Source organism: Astatotilapia calliptera, chromosome 20, assembly GCF_900246225.1.
Source record: "Astatotilapia calliptera chromosome 20, fAstCal1.2, whole genome shotgun sequence".
Classification (NCBI taxonomy): domain Eukaryota; kingdom Metazoa; phylum Chordata; class Actinopteri; order Cichliformes; family Cichlidae; genus Astatotilapia; species Astatotilapia calliptera.
The window spans coordinates 10,129,984-10,144,215 of record NC_039321.1 but is presented as its reverse complement, the minus strand read 5'-3'; the positions used below and the strand labels follow the sequence as shown (position 1 = coordinate 10,144,215).

At 43.8% G+C, this 14,232-nt stretch overlaps 1 protein-coding gene across 1 annotated transcript; it reads right to left on the bottom strand.

The window, feature by feature from the left end:
- Positions 1-10,713: 10,713 nt before the first annotated feature.
- mafba (MAF bZIP transcription factor Ba) lies at positions 10,714-13,282 on the bottom strand. Its single transcript, XM_026154003.1, has one exon. The coding sequence runs from the start codon at positions 12,843-12,845 to the stop codon at positions 11,619-11,621; it is 1,227 nt and encodes a 408-aa protein (XP_026009788.1). The 5' UTR covers positions 12,846-13,282; the 3' UTR covers positions 10,714-11,618.
- Positions 13,283-14,232: the final 950 nt, after the last annotated feature.

Genomic DNA, 14,232 nt, shown 5'->3' with positions numbered 1-14,232 from the left:
TTGAGTAACGGACCCTCTGTTAAAGTGAAGAGCTATGTGTCTGAACGTATGTTGGCACCCAAAAGTGTGTGTTTGTGTGCGCGAGGTGTGCCAAAGAAACCAGTCTGACGAGTGTGTGAAGAGCTTGCCCTTGGGATGGAGGGAACAGGGGAAGTGGGATGGAAAAAGGGAGGGACCATAAGGATGAAATGAAAAGGAAAATAAACAGTTATGTGAAGGAGAAGAGGAAAAAAGAGAGATATTTGGGAAGGAGGGAGAGTTGCAATTACATCTCCTTCCTAATCTCTTTCTCCAAAATGCCAAATGTGAATGTGACCAAACACACGTGCCTTGCTTCTCCCAACGCCTACTTTCCCCCTTCTCCCACCCACCCATGGTCCTGTCTCCTCAGGCCTCCCACCTCTCTGTTTCTCTGTGGTGCAGCGGGACAGCGAGCAAGGCCTGCGGCAGGAGTGCTAAGCCCGGGCCTGGATTTGGAGCACGGCTGCTCTTGGTTGAGCAGGATCCAGGCCCCCTGAGGGCTGAGGGGTGGCAGCGGAGGGTGGAGGGTGAGGGAGGTAGGGCAGAGAGGGAGGAGAGCAGAGGCAGCAAGCAGTACAGTTCTGGATCACCTTCAAAGAGCTCCAATCCCAGTGGAGAGACTGGATTCCTCTGCGGAGAGAGAGGGAGGGTATGGAGGGAGTGGGAGAAAGAGGGGGAAAGATGTGGGAGACAAGAGACAAGGGGGGAAAGTATTAAAAGAGAAAGGAAAGAAGTGATTTGGGTTGTAACTTTTTTTCGCACTCTTCCACTGTCTTTCTCCCTCCCTCTTTCTGTCTCTGAGGCGTGCATGCACTTGCCCTTCAGACAGAGGGCTATACTGAGATGATCTATCTGTGTGCTGGAGCGGGGAGACATGAGAAATCTGGCCCGCACAAAGGCTTCGTTGTGCCTCTCTGGAGCTTCCTTTAGGGGCGTCATGTGTGTATGTGTGTATGACTGTATTTGAATGTGAAAAGGATGAGTAGAGTTTACTTTCTCAAGGCCCCCCAACCACCCTCCAGAAGGTACTCCTAATGCAAGCGTGCACACGGACTCCCAGATGTGCCTCCAGAAATCCAAGGACATTGCAGATTGCCACCTAGGCATCTTATTCTTGTTCATGTGGTGGATGACTTTCAAGCTCTGAACCTATAAGCCTCTTATAGAACGCAAAAGTGTGTGACAGTTTAGGAAACCTCAGATTTGTTCCATTGGAGTTGTGCATGTTCAGTTTTTGTGAAATTGGGGTGCAAATAGTACACTTCATAGTTTGTGCAGGCAGGAGTGTGTGTTTCTCTGTGTGCATCAGTGACAGACCTTCATCCTGAGTTTGGGTCAGCAGTTTGTTTTAGCATCAATTAGAGGCTCTGTGTTCCTCAACGCAAGCGTGAAGGGAGAATTAACGTGCAGTGGCACATTCCCATCAGTGTATTATTACACACAGCACCTCAGCTGCCAGAGTGCATGCATGTGTTTGTGCATGTGCATGTCTCTGTGCGTGCGTTTTGTGTGTGCATGAGCATGCCCATATGTGTGCATTTATAGGTAAATCATTCAAATTCAGAAAGCTCTTTTTCGTTTTTCTTTTCTTCCTCTCCGTCTTCTTCTCCTTGCTTGGCACTTCCCTCCTCTTTCAAGGACTATGGTCTGACCACAGCCATTTCCCTTAGTCTCTTCCTTGCCTAGCAGCACACAGCACATAGTTTCCATAGAACTTGCATTTAATTGGAGAGAAGATATATTAAAGATACTAGAGAAAAGTGTCTTGTAAAGATCCCCCGTTTTATTCAAAGACACTCTAAAGAGCACATGTTCACTGGTTCTGATGCAGATCTTCTCTTGGAGGTATGTTGATTGCTATGCATAAAATAAAGGTTAAGAATTTACGAATATGATCTTCTGAACAATGTTTCAGACAAGACAAGGTATGTTTGCCATCAGTGAATCATCCAACATAATTACTTTATCCTGTGCTGCTTAGTCTTTTTGTACCGTCATCATTTTAGTTTAGCTTTTATGCTAGTGTAAAACAGTTGCTTGAAAGTTTTACGTAGTCTGATTAAGACCATAACCTTTGAGGCATAAGAAAAAAACGAATCTTTCTCATCCTGATGCCGGTGTTTTAAATGTTTTTTTCCCCATTTTATCAATTTACAAGTTGACTGCAAAGGTTGCCTTGTTTTGAGAATGCATGACTGCAAAACAAAGAAAGAAGTTCAGAGTTGTTATATAATGCAGATTTACCTGGAAACTGTAGAAGCTTGTGAATGTAAGCTTAACCTTTCTGATTCTTTTAGGTCTCTGCAACTGTCTGTACAAAGCCAACTTATCAAATGAGCAAGTTGCAACCTGTTAATGTGCCAAAACAAGGACAAAAATATATCAGTGCGCACCCTATTATAGTTTTCATATTTAATTACAACCCTGGTTATTAAGGATTATTATTTGTAGTTCAGCATAAAGATGAGCCTGAATTTGGTCCAAATGCCTCCAGGTTCTGTTGGCATTGTGCCAGGCTGCAGACCTGAACTTCCTTCATACTTGATGTTATTAACAGCTCCGTCTAAAAAAACAGCCAGTATCATGCTCCTCGTGACATTTAGAGATATCATCACACCCTGACACGTTAATAGAAGCATTGTTTTTTTCCTTTTGTTGTTCTGTTGCTTCCAAGAAAGATATCCATCATTCATGAACATTCGGCTTTATTATGTTAGAAGTGATTAGAGCATGCCTAACCCTCTTAGGGATTACTGGATTGAATCTTTGCCAGGAAATGTGCCACACACTGGCACAATATTGCCAGGATCCCTCAGTTAGGCAATATACGTGTTTCTTCTGTTGTTACTCTGATTACACCCTCTGCATAAATATGGAATATAGTTTCATTGCTTTTGTGTCCCTTTTTGTGTTGTTTAATGGGGGATGGGATGTCAGTCGACTGCTTCCAGGGGAAAGGTTTCCTGTCTTTGCCAAGGTATGCCCTCCTCCCTGTCTCTCATGTGGAGCAAGGCTCTATACTTGCTTGTAAATAGTGAGATAAGTGTGGTTTACCCGTCGCCGGGGTGTAAGGTGCACTCAGCACCGCCCTGACTTGTCTGTGCCAAAGCCCAATAGGGGTGTAATTACCTGAGACTGGGTCAGCACTTTATCCAGGGTAAAAATACCTGCCTACTTATAGAAGGGGAGTAGTGAGGGAAGCCTGTCTTCACACATTCAGCCAAATGCCCCCTTAGTATTGGGGAAATACTCTGGTAGTCTCTCTGCTTCTTCCTTTAGAGGAGTTATATAGCATTAATTACGCAATATCACAGGGACTTCTGAAGTTGCCTTTCATAGTTGCAGCAGATTGCCCTACAGAGCAGTGAGACACATCCAATATTCCACTCTACCTCTAACTGCAGCCGACTTTCAGCCCGGTACCTTTCCACATTCGCTGAATTCCCCTACTCCGCCCCTTTCACACCACATCTGTCTCTCTGCCCTCCGAGTCAAGGACAGAGAGGACCAAGCAGACATGGAGAGGACACAGCAGACACAGAGAGCTTGTGTCAATTAAATGGTATGTGCTTATGCCGCAAATCACAGACACATGTTCCTTCTCCCCTCCCACCCTGTGGCTGTTGCCTCTCTTCTCCACCACCTAATGCAGCGTAATCATCCTCATTACCTAATGAGACCCTACTGTACACACAAAGCCTCCCCCCGCCCCCCCCCCCAAACACATATGTATAAAGAGCAGCCACATGCTCATGAAAAACACTATAGACTGTTATAGCAATGCGATAAACAACGCTCTGAACACCTACCACACTGTCAACAGAGTAGCTCTCAGTGCCACAACATTGTAAAGCCTCTAATGCCACAGTAATACTATTGTAGTGTGTATTATCAACAGGACAGTGAGCACTGAATTAGGCTGGCAGCTGGGGAGGGGAGAAACCCCTCATTAGCTCCCTTCAATGTATCTACTTCCCCTAATCGCTTACAATAACATAATCTCTTTAAAAGTGCTGCAGCTTAAGTCCAATCTGCCTAAAACCTGACACGTGATTGAGGTCAATCCGCAGTAAAACCTCGACTGTGGGGTCCCAAGAACTTCCACCCAGTATAAGCTACAGTACTCTATGAGCAGGTATGCATTTATTGCCGGCACTGTGCAGAATATTACATAGTGCTTCACAGTGATTCAGACATGTCGCTCCACAGCTGTCTTCATACATACCCTCAGCGAGACAGAGCACAGCCGGCCGCCTTCTTCTGTGCATGATCCCAGTGCAGTTTGTATCCTTCTCACAGCCTCCATTCTCTCTAACCCTAGTAGAGGAGACCCATTATGCCCTTTTTTTTGAGTTTTTTGATGTTTTTCCATAGTGTCTCTTGCCTGCAAACCACTTACAGATGTTGGCAGCGGGGAGCGTTGTGGCAACTCCAAACGAGGAAATCTAAATAGAGATCAGGCTGTAAAATAAAAAAGAAGGCCAAGCGAAAGAGAAAACAAGGGTAAAAGCAAGAAAGCAAATGCGAGAATGAGGTGAATGGGTTAGAGAGAAAGTAGAAGGCATTAGTGTGGAATTAGTAAAGACAGAAAAAAAAACTTACTGGGCAAGTATGAAATGTGATGTTATTTTTAATGACTGGTTTCTGCAGAGCTTGGACAGTTTGCTCTGGTTTGCATCTTTGTAAACATCTTTATTTCCCACACAACAGACAAGCAGAGGTAGTAACAAACACAAAACTGTGGCACAATGGTGGTATACTTACAGAGCAGGACTAGGTTACGATAGAAATATTGCCAAAAAAGGCAGCTACTGTAACAGGAAACATACACTTTCAACAAACTACTACAGCCTCTCAGTAGCTGATAATTATACCCTTAAAATTCTATATGGCTCAAAACCACAGCTTCATATTCACCTTTCCAGTTGCTGCTCCCTTGGCAGGTTTTTACATTAAATAGTGTTTTATAACATATATAAATAACCAGTACCAGCTGGAATTTACCGGTGCATACTGGAAAATAGGTTGGCTGGGCTCAAATAGGCTTGGTTTGATCTGTGGGGGCGGCTCCATGTTACCTCCCTCCACCTGTTTTACAGGAAGTAGGCTTGTCCTGGTGGATCGGAGAGGAAATGTGCTGAAATGCTACATCCTGCTCACAGCTTTTGGGTCACAGTTCAGTATCGCTAGTATTCGCTACGTCCAGACACCTGCTAGAGAGAAAGAGAGCACAGAGAGAGAGGGAGAAGTGGCAGCGCGTGTGCAGCCATGTCACTCCCCCGAACAGTGATTGTAAAAATGAGTGACCTGTCTCTCCCGTCTCGCTTCTCGCCCTCATCCCCCCTCCCCACCACCCCCTGCACTTTATTTATTAATGGATCCATTCAATTATTTACCTCACATCTTGGGGCGACAACAGGCCAGAGCGCAGTACATAAGGTGGAGATGATACAGTCGACATGCACAACACACAGACACAGAGCGTGTTCTCTGTAGAATTAGCTGACTGCTACCCATTTCTCAAAGGATTGTTTTTGATTTTTTCTTTTGCTTGTTCTATTGATTGGTAGAAATCAGCTTCCTGGGGCCCAAGATGATGTTTTTAAATAGCTTACTTTGTCTAATCACTGGTTTAAAACTCAGTAATCAATATTGTGAATAATCAGTATTTAAGCACAAAACAAGTACAAGAGTTATAGCATTAGGAATCCATACAAGTTTTATACTTATGTGTTTTGTTTTTTACTAATATGCTCAAATAAGTGGCATGTACGGCTTACGTGGAGAAGCTTGAATGCTTCCTCCACCAGTGCTTTTCAGCCACAGCACTTAAACAGCAGCAAGTTCCTTTTACATGACCTGGTGACATGCGGTCTGTATACCTTTAAAAGTTACTACAGCATCCTGTTTGCAGTAGAGGTTGATGGTCAAACGTATCATTGACTGCTCTGTGTCTGCTCTTATCTTCTCCCTCTGGCCTTATCCCCGCAGTGGCCAGACATGGATCAATCCCACCCGGAATTGGGTTTCACATCCCGGAAGCAGAGATGTACACATGGGTCACTTTCATCGACTCACTGCGGCCATGGCTATAGGTATCCATCATACAGACCATTGACTGGTTGTGACCATGAAGGTACAAATTCATCACAACGAGAGAGTGTGGTTGACGAGGTCAGTGGGAAAAAAGTAGCTCTTTCCCATCTACAGTCAGGTGAAAGTTAAGCCTTTTGACGTATTATCATTTAAGTTGGTGTAATAACAGCACAGTGTGAATGTGGAAGCATTTGGAAAGCCCATATTTTGTGTCAAGTGTCTGTCTATGTGTCTGTGTGTGCATGTGCCGGATCACATGACATAAGGAAATATATTTATACTACCTGCACCAATCTGTGTGATATCTACCAGAGGAATGATGTAATGTGTGTGTATGTTATTATTTAAGAATGTGCATCCGTGTGTGTTTTTGTGTTTGCGTGCATGATGCGTAACATGCTGAAGATGAATAACAGATGCTGTGACGCTGTCGCTATCTGAACTCCAGACTTGGCTGGCCTCGTCCGAGGACTGAAGGGGGAGTAGATGAAGGGAAGGATGACGAGGGAGATGAGGGAGAGATGAGGAGAAGATGCTGAAGACTGATTGCCACTGACTCGCGTCCAGTGTACTAATGTAACTGGGAGATCCCCTCAGCATATTTGGGAAGAAAGCAAACATTTCCAGTGCCAAGAAGAATCTGACAGCACTCAACCCTAAAGAGGAAAGCAGAAAATAGAGAGATGAAACAACATATTTCTTTCATCTTCTATTCTCAATGTGTTTGTATTGGTAGGTAAATACTAACACATCCAAAAACAGTCTCAGTAACTGGTTAATGCTCTTTTGTGTGTGTGTGTGTGTGTGTGTGTGTCCCTTGAAAATAGCCTGCTGTAATTTCCCAGGAAATCACTGTGATTTAGAGTAGCAGCAAAGTAACTTCCAATTACAGTGAATGGACTGCTAGTGTGGAAGTGGGCTAGACTGCTTGTGCACATGTGTGTCTCTGTGTGTGAGCAATATATCTGAATGGGATTTATTCCACGTTTAAATTAATGAACATGATAATACATACAAAGCTCAAGCTATGCTGGTGGTAATTAAAAATAACTAAATGTGGTTCTCTCAGTTGAGCAGCGTGTGGTAAAATTAGCACAAAAAAAAGATCCCCTCTTTTTTTTCCTAAATGATGAAAGATGCAAATGAGTTCATGGTTTGAGTTCAAGTCTGCATAGAGGAAGCAGCAGTGAGCACACACTCTTCAGAGGCTCTAAAATGCGTGCAGCTGGGTTGAGGCTAATGCTTGGAGAGCTTATAAAAGGAGCTGACCTGCTGAAGCTGACTGGAGCATAAAAATGTCATGAGGTCCGGGCGATGAACAGAAGCATGCCATGATTGAGGCTGCTGTCCCGGACTGCTTGATGCTGCCGCTGCAGATACAAGGAGCTGAAGGTGGAGGCTGGCAGAGCGGGCTGAATGCAGATAGGATCTCTGTGGGGGGGCATGAATGTGTGATTGGAGACTAAAATCATTACAGTACGCCAGGTCCCTGTGTCCTTGGCTCTTCCGCTGAGCTGAGGTTGATGCTGATGCGCTCTCGTAGTTTCAACCTCTGCCTTTTTCGCTCATATTTTTTTATCCTTTCCCCAATTTATCATCACACATTTCTGTGAAATACACACAGTCCCCAATGAAAGACGCTCTTCTTCGCAAAATTTTAAATCACTCTCTGTAGGCAAGAATATGACAAAAAGTTCCCTTTGAGATGTTATCGCTGCAGCTTGTTAATAATGCACATAAAATGCAGTCAGGAATCATGTGAGCAAAAAATAGTGTAATAATGTACTCAGGTTTTCAGATTTTTTTAGACATAAATCAGATTGCCGTAATATTTTTTAGGATCAGCTTTTTTTATGCTGTCCAATGTTGATGCGTTGCTTTTCAGAGGTTTATCATACATGTGGCGGAAATAGAATTTAAGCCTCTGCGATGAAATTGGTAAACTTCGTCATGTATTTGATATTAATGCTGGATTATTTCCCTCTGTGTGTCTCAGCGAGCGCTTCCAGACTCTTTCCCCTTTTCTTTTCCATGCATCCAGCTGAGTTTCATGCACATTTTGAGTGCTGAAGTCATAATATGATTCTTTACATAACCTGTTTAGATCTGATTCACTCATGAAGTGACGTTTATGAAAAATCTGAAGAAAAGAATCGGGATAAAGATAAGCCTATTCAGTTGTTTTTGTTATGTTCAATTAAAATCACATATTAAAGGCCTCTTTCTCCTGGTTGACCCCAGTTGCACTCATGGCCCCAGGCTGCTGGTGGCTGTCCAAAGAGAGAGAGGGAGAGAGAGGGGAGAATGTAAACTAGACTTGCCTTCCTTGAGTCTCATTGGTTGATTCCTTCCTAGCGGTTTTGTCCTTGAGAATGTGCAGACATGGGGCAGATAATGTTCTGACACCAGAAACTCTAGACCGGGACCAGATCAACACTTACTCCCTTCTTCTTCTCTGCTTCTATCATCGTACTGTCAGGACATGCACATTGAAGAGTGACGGTGCTTTTGATGTGTATATATACTGCGCCTAAAAATCAAGAGTGTGTTTTCATTTATTTAGTTTGTTTTAAGGCAAATCAACAAAATACCAGAATTGTATACTTTGCTCAAGTGTTTGCATGCAGCAATAATCAGAAGTGAAGACAGACTTCCGAGGTATAGCAAGTGTGTTGACACATGGCAATAATAGATTCCATTACCGTTAACCGTAAAAATATCACACCCGCGGGCGCACACGGGATTATTTTGAAACTGAGGCCTTGCTCCGCGCGTTAGGCGACAGGGTCGGACTTTTTTTAAGATTCTAATTTTGTAAGAACCAGTTAGATTTAGCCTTTAAGTGTATTCAAAGCCATGCACGGTGAGAATGAAAATTATTGTAACACTTAATGTAAATTTGAGGTTTTCATCTCTTCTCCGGTATATTGCAAGGTCAAAGATCTCCTTTTACGGCGCGGGGTTTCTGCAGAAGTCAGCATGCCAGCAGAGCAGCGTGTATAGGAATCTCCCTGCAGCGGCACATAAACTACCATACCCGGTGATCTAATCACTGCAGGCCAGTGGGCTTTAATCCAAAGTTTGCACTTTGTTTTTAAGTCTGAAAATAAAAATGAAGGCAAAGTGCAAATGAAACGGAAACTGCTTGATTAGTGCAAATTAGCTCTTAAAGGGAAAAAATAATTTTAAATGTTTTTCAGGGCATTAGCAAACTTTTTAAAGATTCATATTGTTACTGTCGTTACACTGCGTGGCAGCTTTAATTACCGCTAGTATGCTGTTGTTTATATGACAGAATGATTTTGTCACAGATCCTTAAATGTGAAAACGAAAAAAATAATAAAGTCTGAGAGGTAATTATTGCCATTTCAATGACTTTAATAAGCAAAATAGGAAACAATTTCTTCCAAAAAACAACAAAAAGAGACAAAACAGAAACCAGCCTGAATGGAACAGTTCAAATTTAAGTGTTACTATTATTTATATAAACAGGATTGAAAGTTGATCCCCATCATCGCCAAGTACATGAAATTTGTGAAAACAAAACAACAACCCGCTGCTGCAGTTTCAGTTCGATTTCAACACAGTTGAATCAGTAACAAACCAAAGATTGTTAAATGCATGACTTTTCAACAACAGTTTCAATGCAAGCACCATGCTTTAATCGATATGATCTGACAGTTTAATTTAAATCATTAAAATAAAAACTTTTAACTATGCATCTGGCCAGCAGAACCAGAATCATCAAATAATAATAAAACAAAGAAAAAAAGTATTACATAACATACACATTGTTTTCATTTTGAGACTTTGCACAACCTGGATCCCCTTTTTTTACTGACCGGCAGAAAAAAATCAGGAAAAACATAGAACATTAATATTCAAACTTTCTATCAAAAACATTCGTGTTATCTAAATCGTAACTGCGAATTTTCTAAATATTGCGTAAAATATAAATGATCAACATCTGGTCGAATGGAGTTGGGGGGGCTACAGGTGGCTGCCAATTATGATGAGAAATATTTGGACTTGTTTGGTTCTAATTTGTTTAGAAATGCAGATAACACCTCGCCCCACTGAATATGTGCCATAAAAGCTACACTGAGTGTGAAAATAGCAGAGTGTTAATACACGCGGTATCCAGCCTTCGGTGCAATGGAGTATAAACTCTGCGTAATCTGGTTTGAATAATGTCGTGGTCACATGCTTGTCTCCTCTGCCTCACACAACATGCGTCCTAAATACTACTCTTAAAAGTTCGCACTGAGGCCTGCCTTTAATATTATTGCAGTATTACATCATAGTATGTCTTTCCTGGAGGGGGGTCTGCACAAAATTCAAAATGAAAAACTCGCAAATCATTATCCAAAAAAGTGCACTTGACACAGTTTTGCTGTATTTAAATGCAACTGGGAAAACAAATGCACTCCTCTTTCAAACAATACCCAACACGATAAAAAAAAATCATAACAAATGAAATAAAAACACAACACACAGAAAGAAGTACAAACCAGCCTCCTCAATCTTGTTGTGCAGTTTTCGCGGTTGCATAATATTTACAAGCCCCCCCCCCCCCCCCCCCCCCAAAAAAAGAAAAAGAAGCCCACACCATGATACTGCACCGCCAGTCCTGCTGTTCTGTCCCCGCTGCATTTCTCTAACCCCCCACCCCCCAAAAAAGCGCAGATCAACAACATGCTCTTAATATACACGAGAAGATGAAGGTACAAAATAGAAATTATTACCGTACATGTCCAGCATGCAGGATTAATATTTAATGCAGATTTTTTTGTTTTGTTTTCAATATATATTCGAATATAACCAAGCAGGCAATAAATCAATGAGATGTTGCATAAAATGTCCCCTCCCGTGACGGGTTAGTAGACGGAAGATAAATTTGCATAAAGTGGTGTCCCTTTTTTTTATGTTTTTTTTTTTAAGATTCATTTGTTAATTTTTTCTTCAGATTTCGGGTCCACTTGTCGAATGTGAGTCTGGTGAGTTGCAGGCTGTGAGATCGGGCCTGCTTGTTGGTTCATAAGAATGTCAGCAAAAATACAACTGCCTTACGCCGTCCCACGTTACTTACAGGTGATTTAAAAGCTGGAGCCTCAAGTGAGAGACAAACGAACAAACAAAAAAAGTTCATCAGTCGCTCCTCTTCTTTGAAGAAGAAAAACAAAAGTCTCTTCACTACAAGCAACTAATCTACAAAGATGCTGCGACTGATCGGACACTCTACATTGCTCTTTGTATCTCAGTTGACACGTGGATGGTGAGATGATTATATATGAGAATACTATCTGATGGATTACTCGTCTAATATGAATATAATTGTTACCGTTATTAATATAATCAAACAGTATGGGAGGTGTGGATTATTATCGTTTGCGCATCAGCAAAGTCAGTCAGAAAGTAAAGGTGTCGGGGGGTGGTGGAGTGGGGGTGGGGGTTGTTTGTTGAGTAAGTTGGAGGGTTCACAAGAAAAAGGCTATGGCAACTCACATGAAAAACTCTGGTGATGAAGGGTTGTCACTGGTTGAGCCAGCCTCGCGGAACCCGTTATTGGCCCCCGACCCCGTCAGTTTCTCACACTTGAGTTTGTAGGCGTCCCTCTCCCTCGCCAGCCGGGTGATCTCCGCCTTCAGCTGCTCCACCTGGTTCATCAGCTGCGTCTTCTCGTTCTCCAGCACGTGCTTCTGCTGCACCCGCTTGAACCGGCAGGACTGAGCGTAGCCCCGGTTCTTCAGGGTCCTCCTCTTCTGCTTGAGGCGGATCACCTCGTCCTTGCTGAAGCCCCGTAGGTGTCTGTTGAGCTCCCTCACCGACATGGATACGAGCTGGTCGTCGGAGAAACGGTCCTCCACGTTGAGTCCGCCCCCGGAGCTGTGGTGCGCCGCTGACTGGCTCAGGTGGCCGTGCGGATGGTGGTGATGATGGTGGCGGTGATGGTGCAGCGGCTGGTGGGACTCTGGGGACACCGGAGATGGGCTGTCGGGGTCTTGGCTGTGGTGATGATGATGCTGGCTATGTGGGTGGCTGTGTCCGCCCGGGTGCCCAGAAAGTTCCTCGGCGTGGTGCGGGATGCCCCCCGCATAGGGGTGATGATGCTGCTGGCTGTGGCCGTGATGGCTGTGGTGGTGATGCGGGCCCCTGTAGCCCTCGAAAGCGCCTTGCTGCTGCAGCTGCTGTTGGACATGCGGAGGCGGAGGGTGGCCGTGAGCTGTCGCTCCAATCAGGGCCTCCACTGCGTCCTCCGGGGTCAGGCTTAGCGTCTGCGGGTCTATCTGCTGGTGGTACCCGTTGTTCGGCATCCAGTACAGCTCCTCCAGGTGGCTTTTCTGCTCCGTGGGGCTGAAGCTGGGCGACGAGGGCACCGAGCTGCAGGGTGTACTGATAGGGGTGGAAGACACAGAGCCTTGGGGTTGGAGACGGTTACACTGGCGCACCCCGTTGCGATCCAGCCCGGCCAGGCCTTCCTTCTTCACGTCAAACTTCATCAGGTCAAAATCGTTCACATATTCCAGAGCCAGAGGGCTGCTGGGCAGCTCCGGCCCCATGCTCAGCTCTGCGCTCATGTTGTTGTCGCGACTCTTTTGCAGATATGCAAAAGTGTTGGCGAGCGTCGCAAAAACTGACTTATTAATCAGCGTCTCTTCTCTCCTTTCTTGTTTCATGCAATAGTTCTTTTGGCTCCTCCACCGCTGTGCACTGACTTGCTGTAGCATGAAACAGCGCGTGGTTGGTGGAAAAAAAGGAAAAAAAGAAAAAAAAAGTCGTGGAGGAAAACTTTCAGACTAATGCACTGCACACGGTTTGCGTCATATAGCCTACTTCTGCTGGGATAATCTGGCAGAGAGACCAGGCGGGAGGTAGAAAGCTGCGCGTCTCAGTGCAAAAGTAAAACCCGAGTCCCTTCAGCAGAAGTGCATTTACAAGAAAAAACATAAATAATAATAACAAAAGAAATACCACGTTAATTCGCTGAGACGGGCACCAGTCCTCGTTGCAATTTCTTGGTTGTAAGTCCCTTTTTTCCCCAGGAAAATAAAAGGAGCGAGTAAGCGGTGTAAATAGGGCGTCTGATTTTCGCTGAGAAGCAGCTTTTCCAGCTCTGCACCGCAGAGATTTAAAGGCTCGCCTCTCTCACTCTCTCCACTCTCTGGTATCCAGCAGACTGCGCTTGAAGCCAGCCTTGCGCTTTATACTAATATCGCCTGGTGACGTCGAGCTCGGTAGCACTCGGTTCTCCAATGGGAACAGGACTTTGCGCTCAAACAGAGGAAGAGAAAGAGGAGAGGGACGAAGGAGAGGAGGGCGCTCCAGTCTTGACAGCTACAGTCAGCTGACCGACTTCCCTAAAAGTAGAAGAACGGTGGAAAGTGGCGGAGTGAAATGCCTTCGATGTAAAGCGCTGCTCCTCGTATTCAGTCGTGTCTGAAATGAGAGAAACGTGAAAGAACTGCCACTTTATGGTCCAACACTCTTAGAATGACACCAAACGTTGAATTTCAGGCAGATTTCTGAGGTAGTCCTAACAGTTGTTCCAGATGTTTCCAGATGCACAATACAAATTGGACTTACTACAGGCACTGCTCCTGCATTATAGTTCAAGACACAACTTCATTTGTCTTGAAAATGAGATCAAGAAGAATCATTTTCTTATGTTGTCTTGTTTATGTTTATTTGCTGCATGTCTATAACTTTCAAAACCCCAAAAGATAACCAGTCACATACAAGCCTGTATTACGCAGCATGGTGATAACACAAGGTCAGAACACAGTTTCTAAGCGACCTTAAAAGTTAAATCGTGACTATTTTTCTGCCACACACAATTTCACACACAGGCGCTTTAATGTATAATAACTATATTAAGGCTGTAGCTACAAATACGTCATTTTAATGTTCACTGTAGCGAAGAACCACAATAAAGTCTCAAGGTTTACATGTAGATCTGCTTCTCACTGGCGACAATACTGGTCCACTTTAATTTATGGATTTTTTAAATCCCAATTTATTGTTTAAACAAATAAAAAACAGACCCCTGCAGTATTCTATATAATGAAATTCGTGGATTAAATATATTTTTGTCCGGTAAAAGCAAAGTTCACTTTG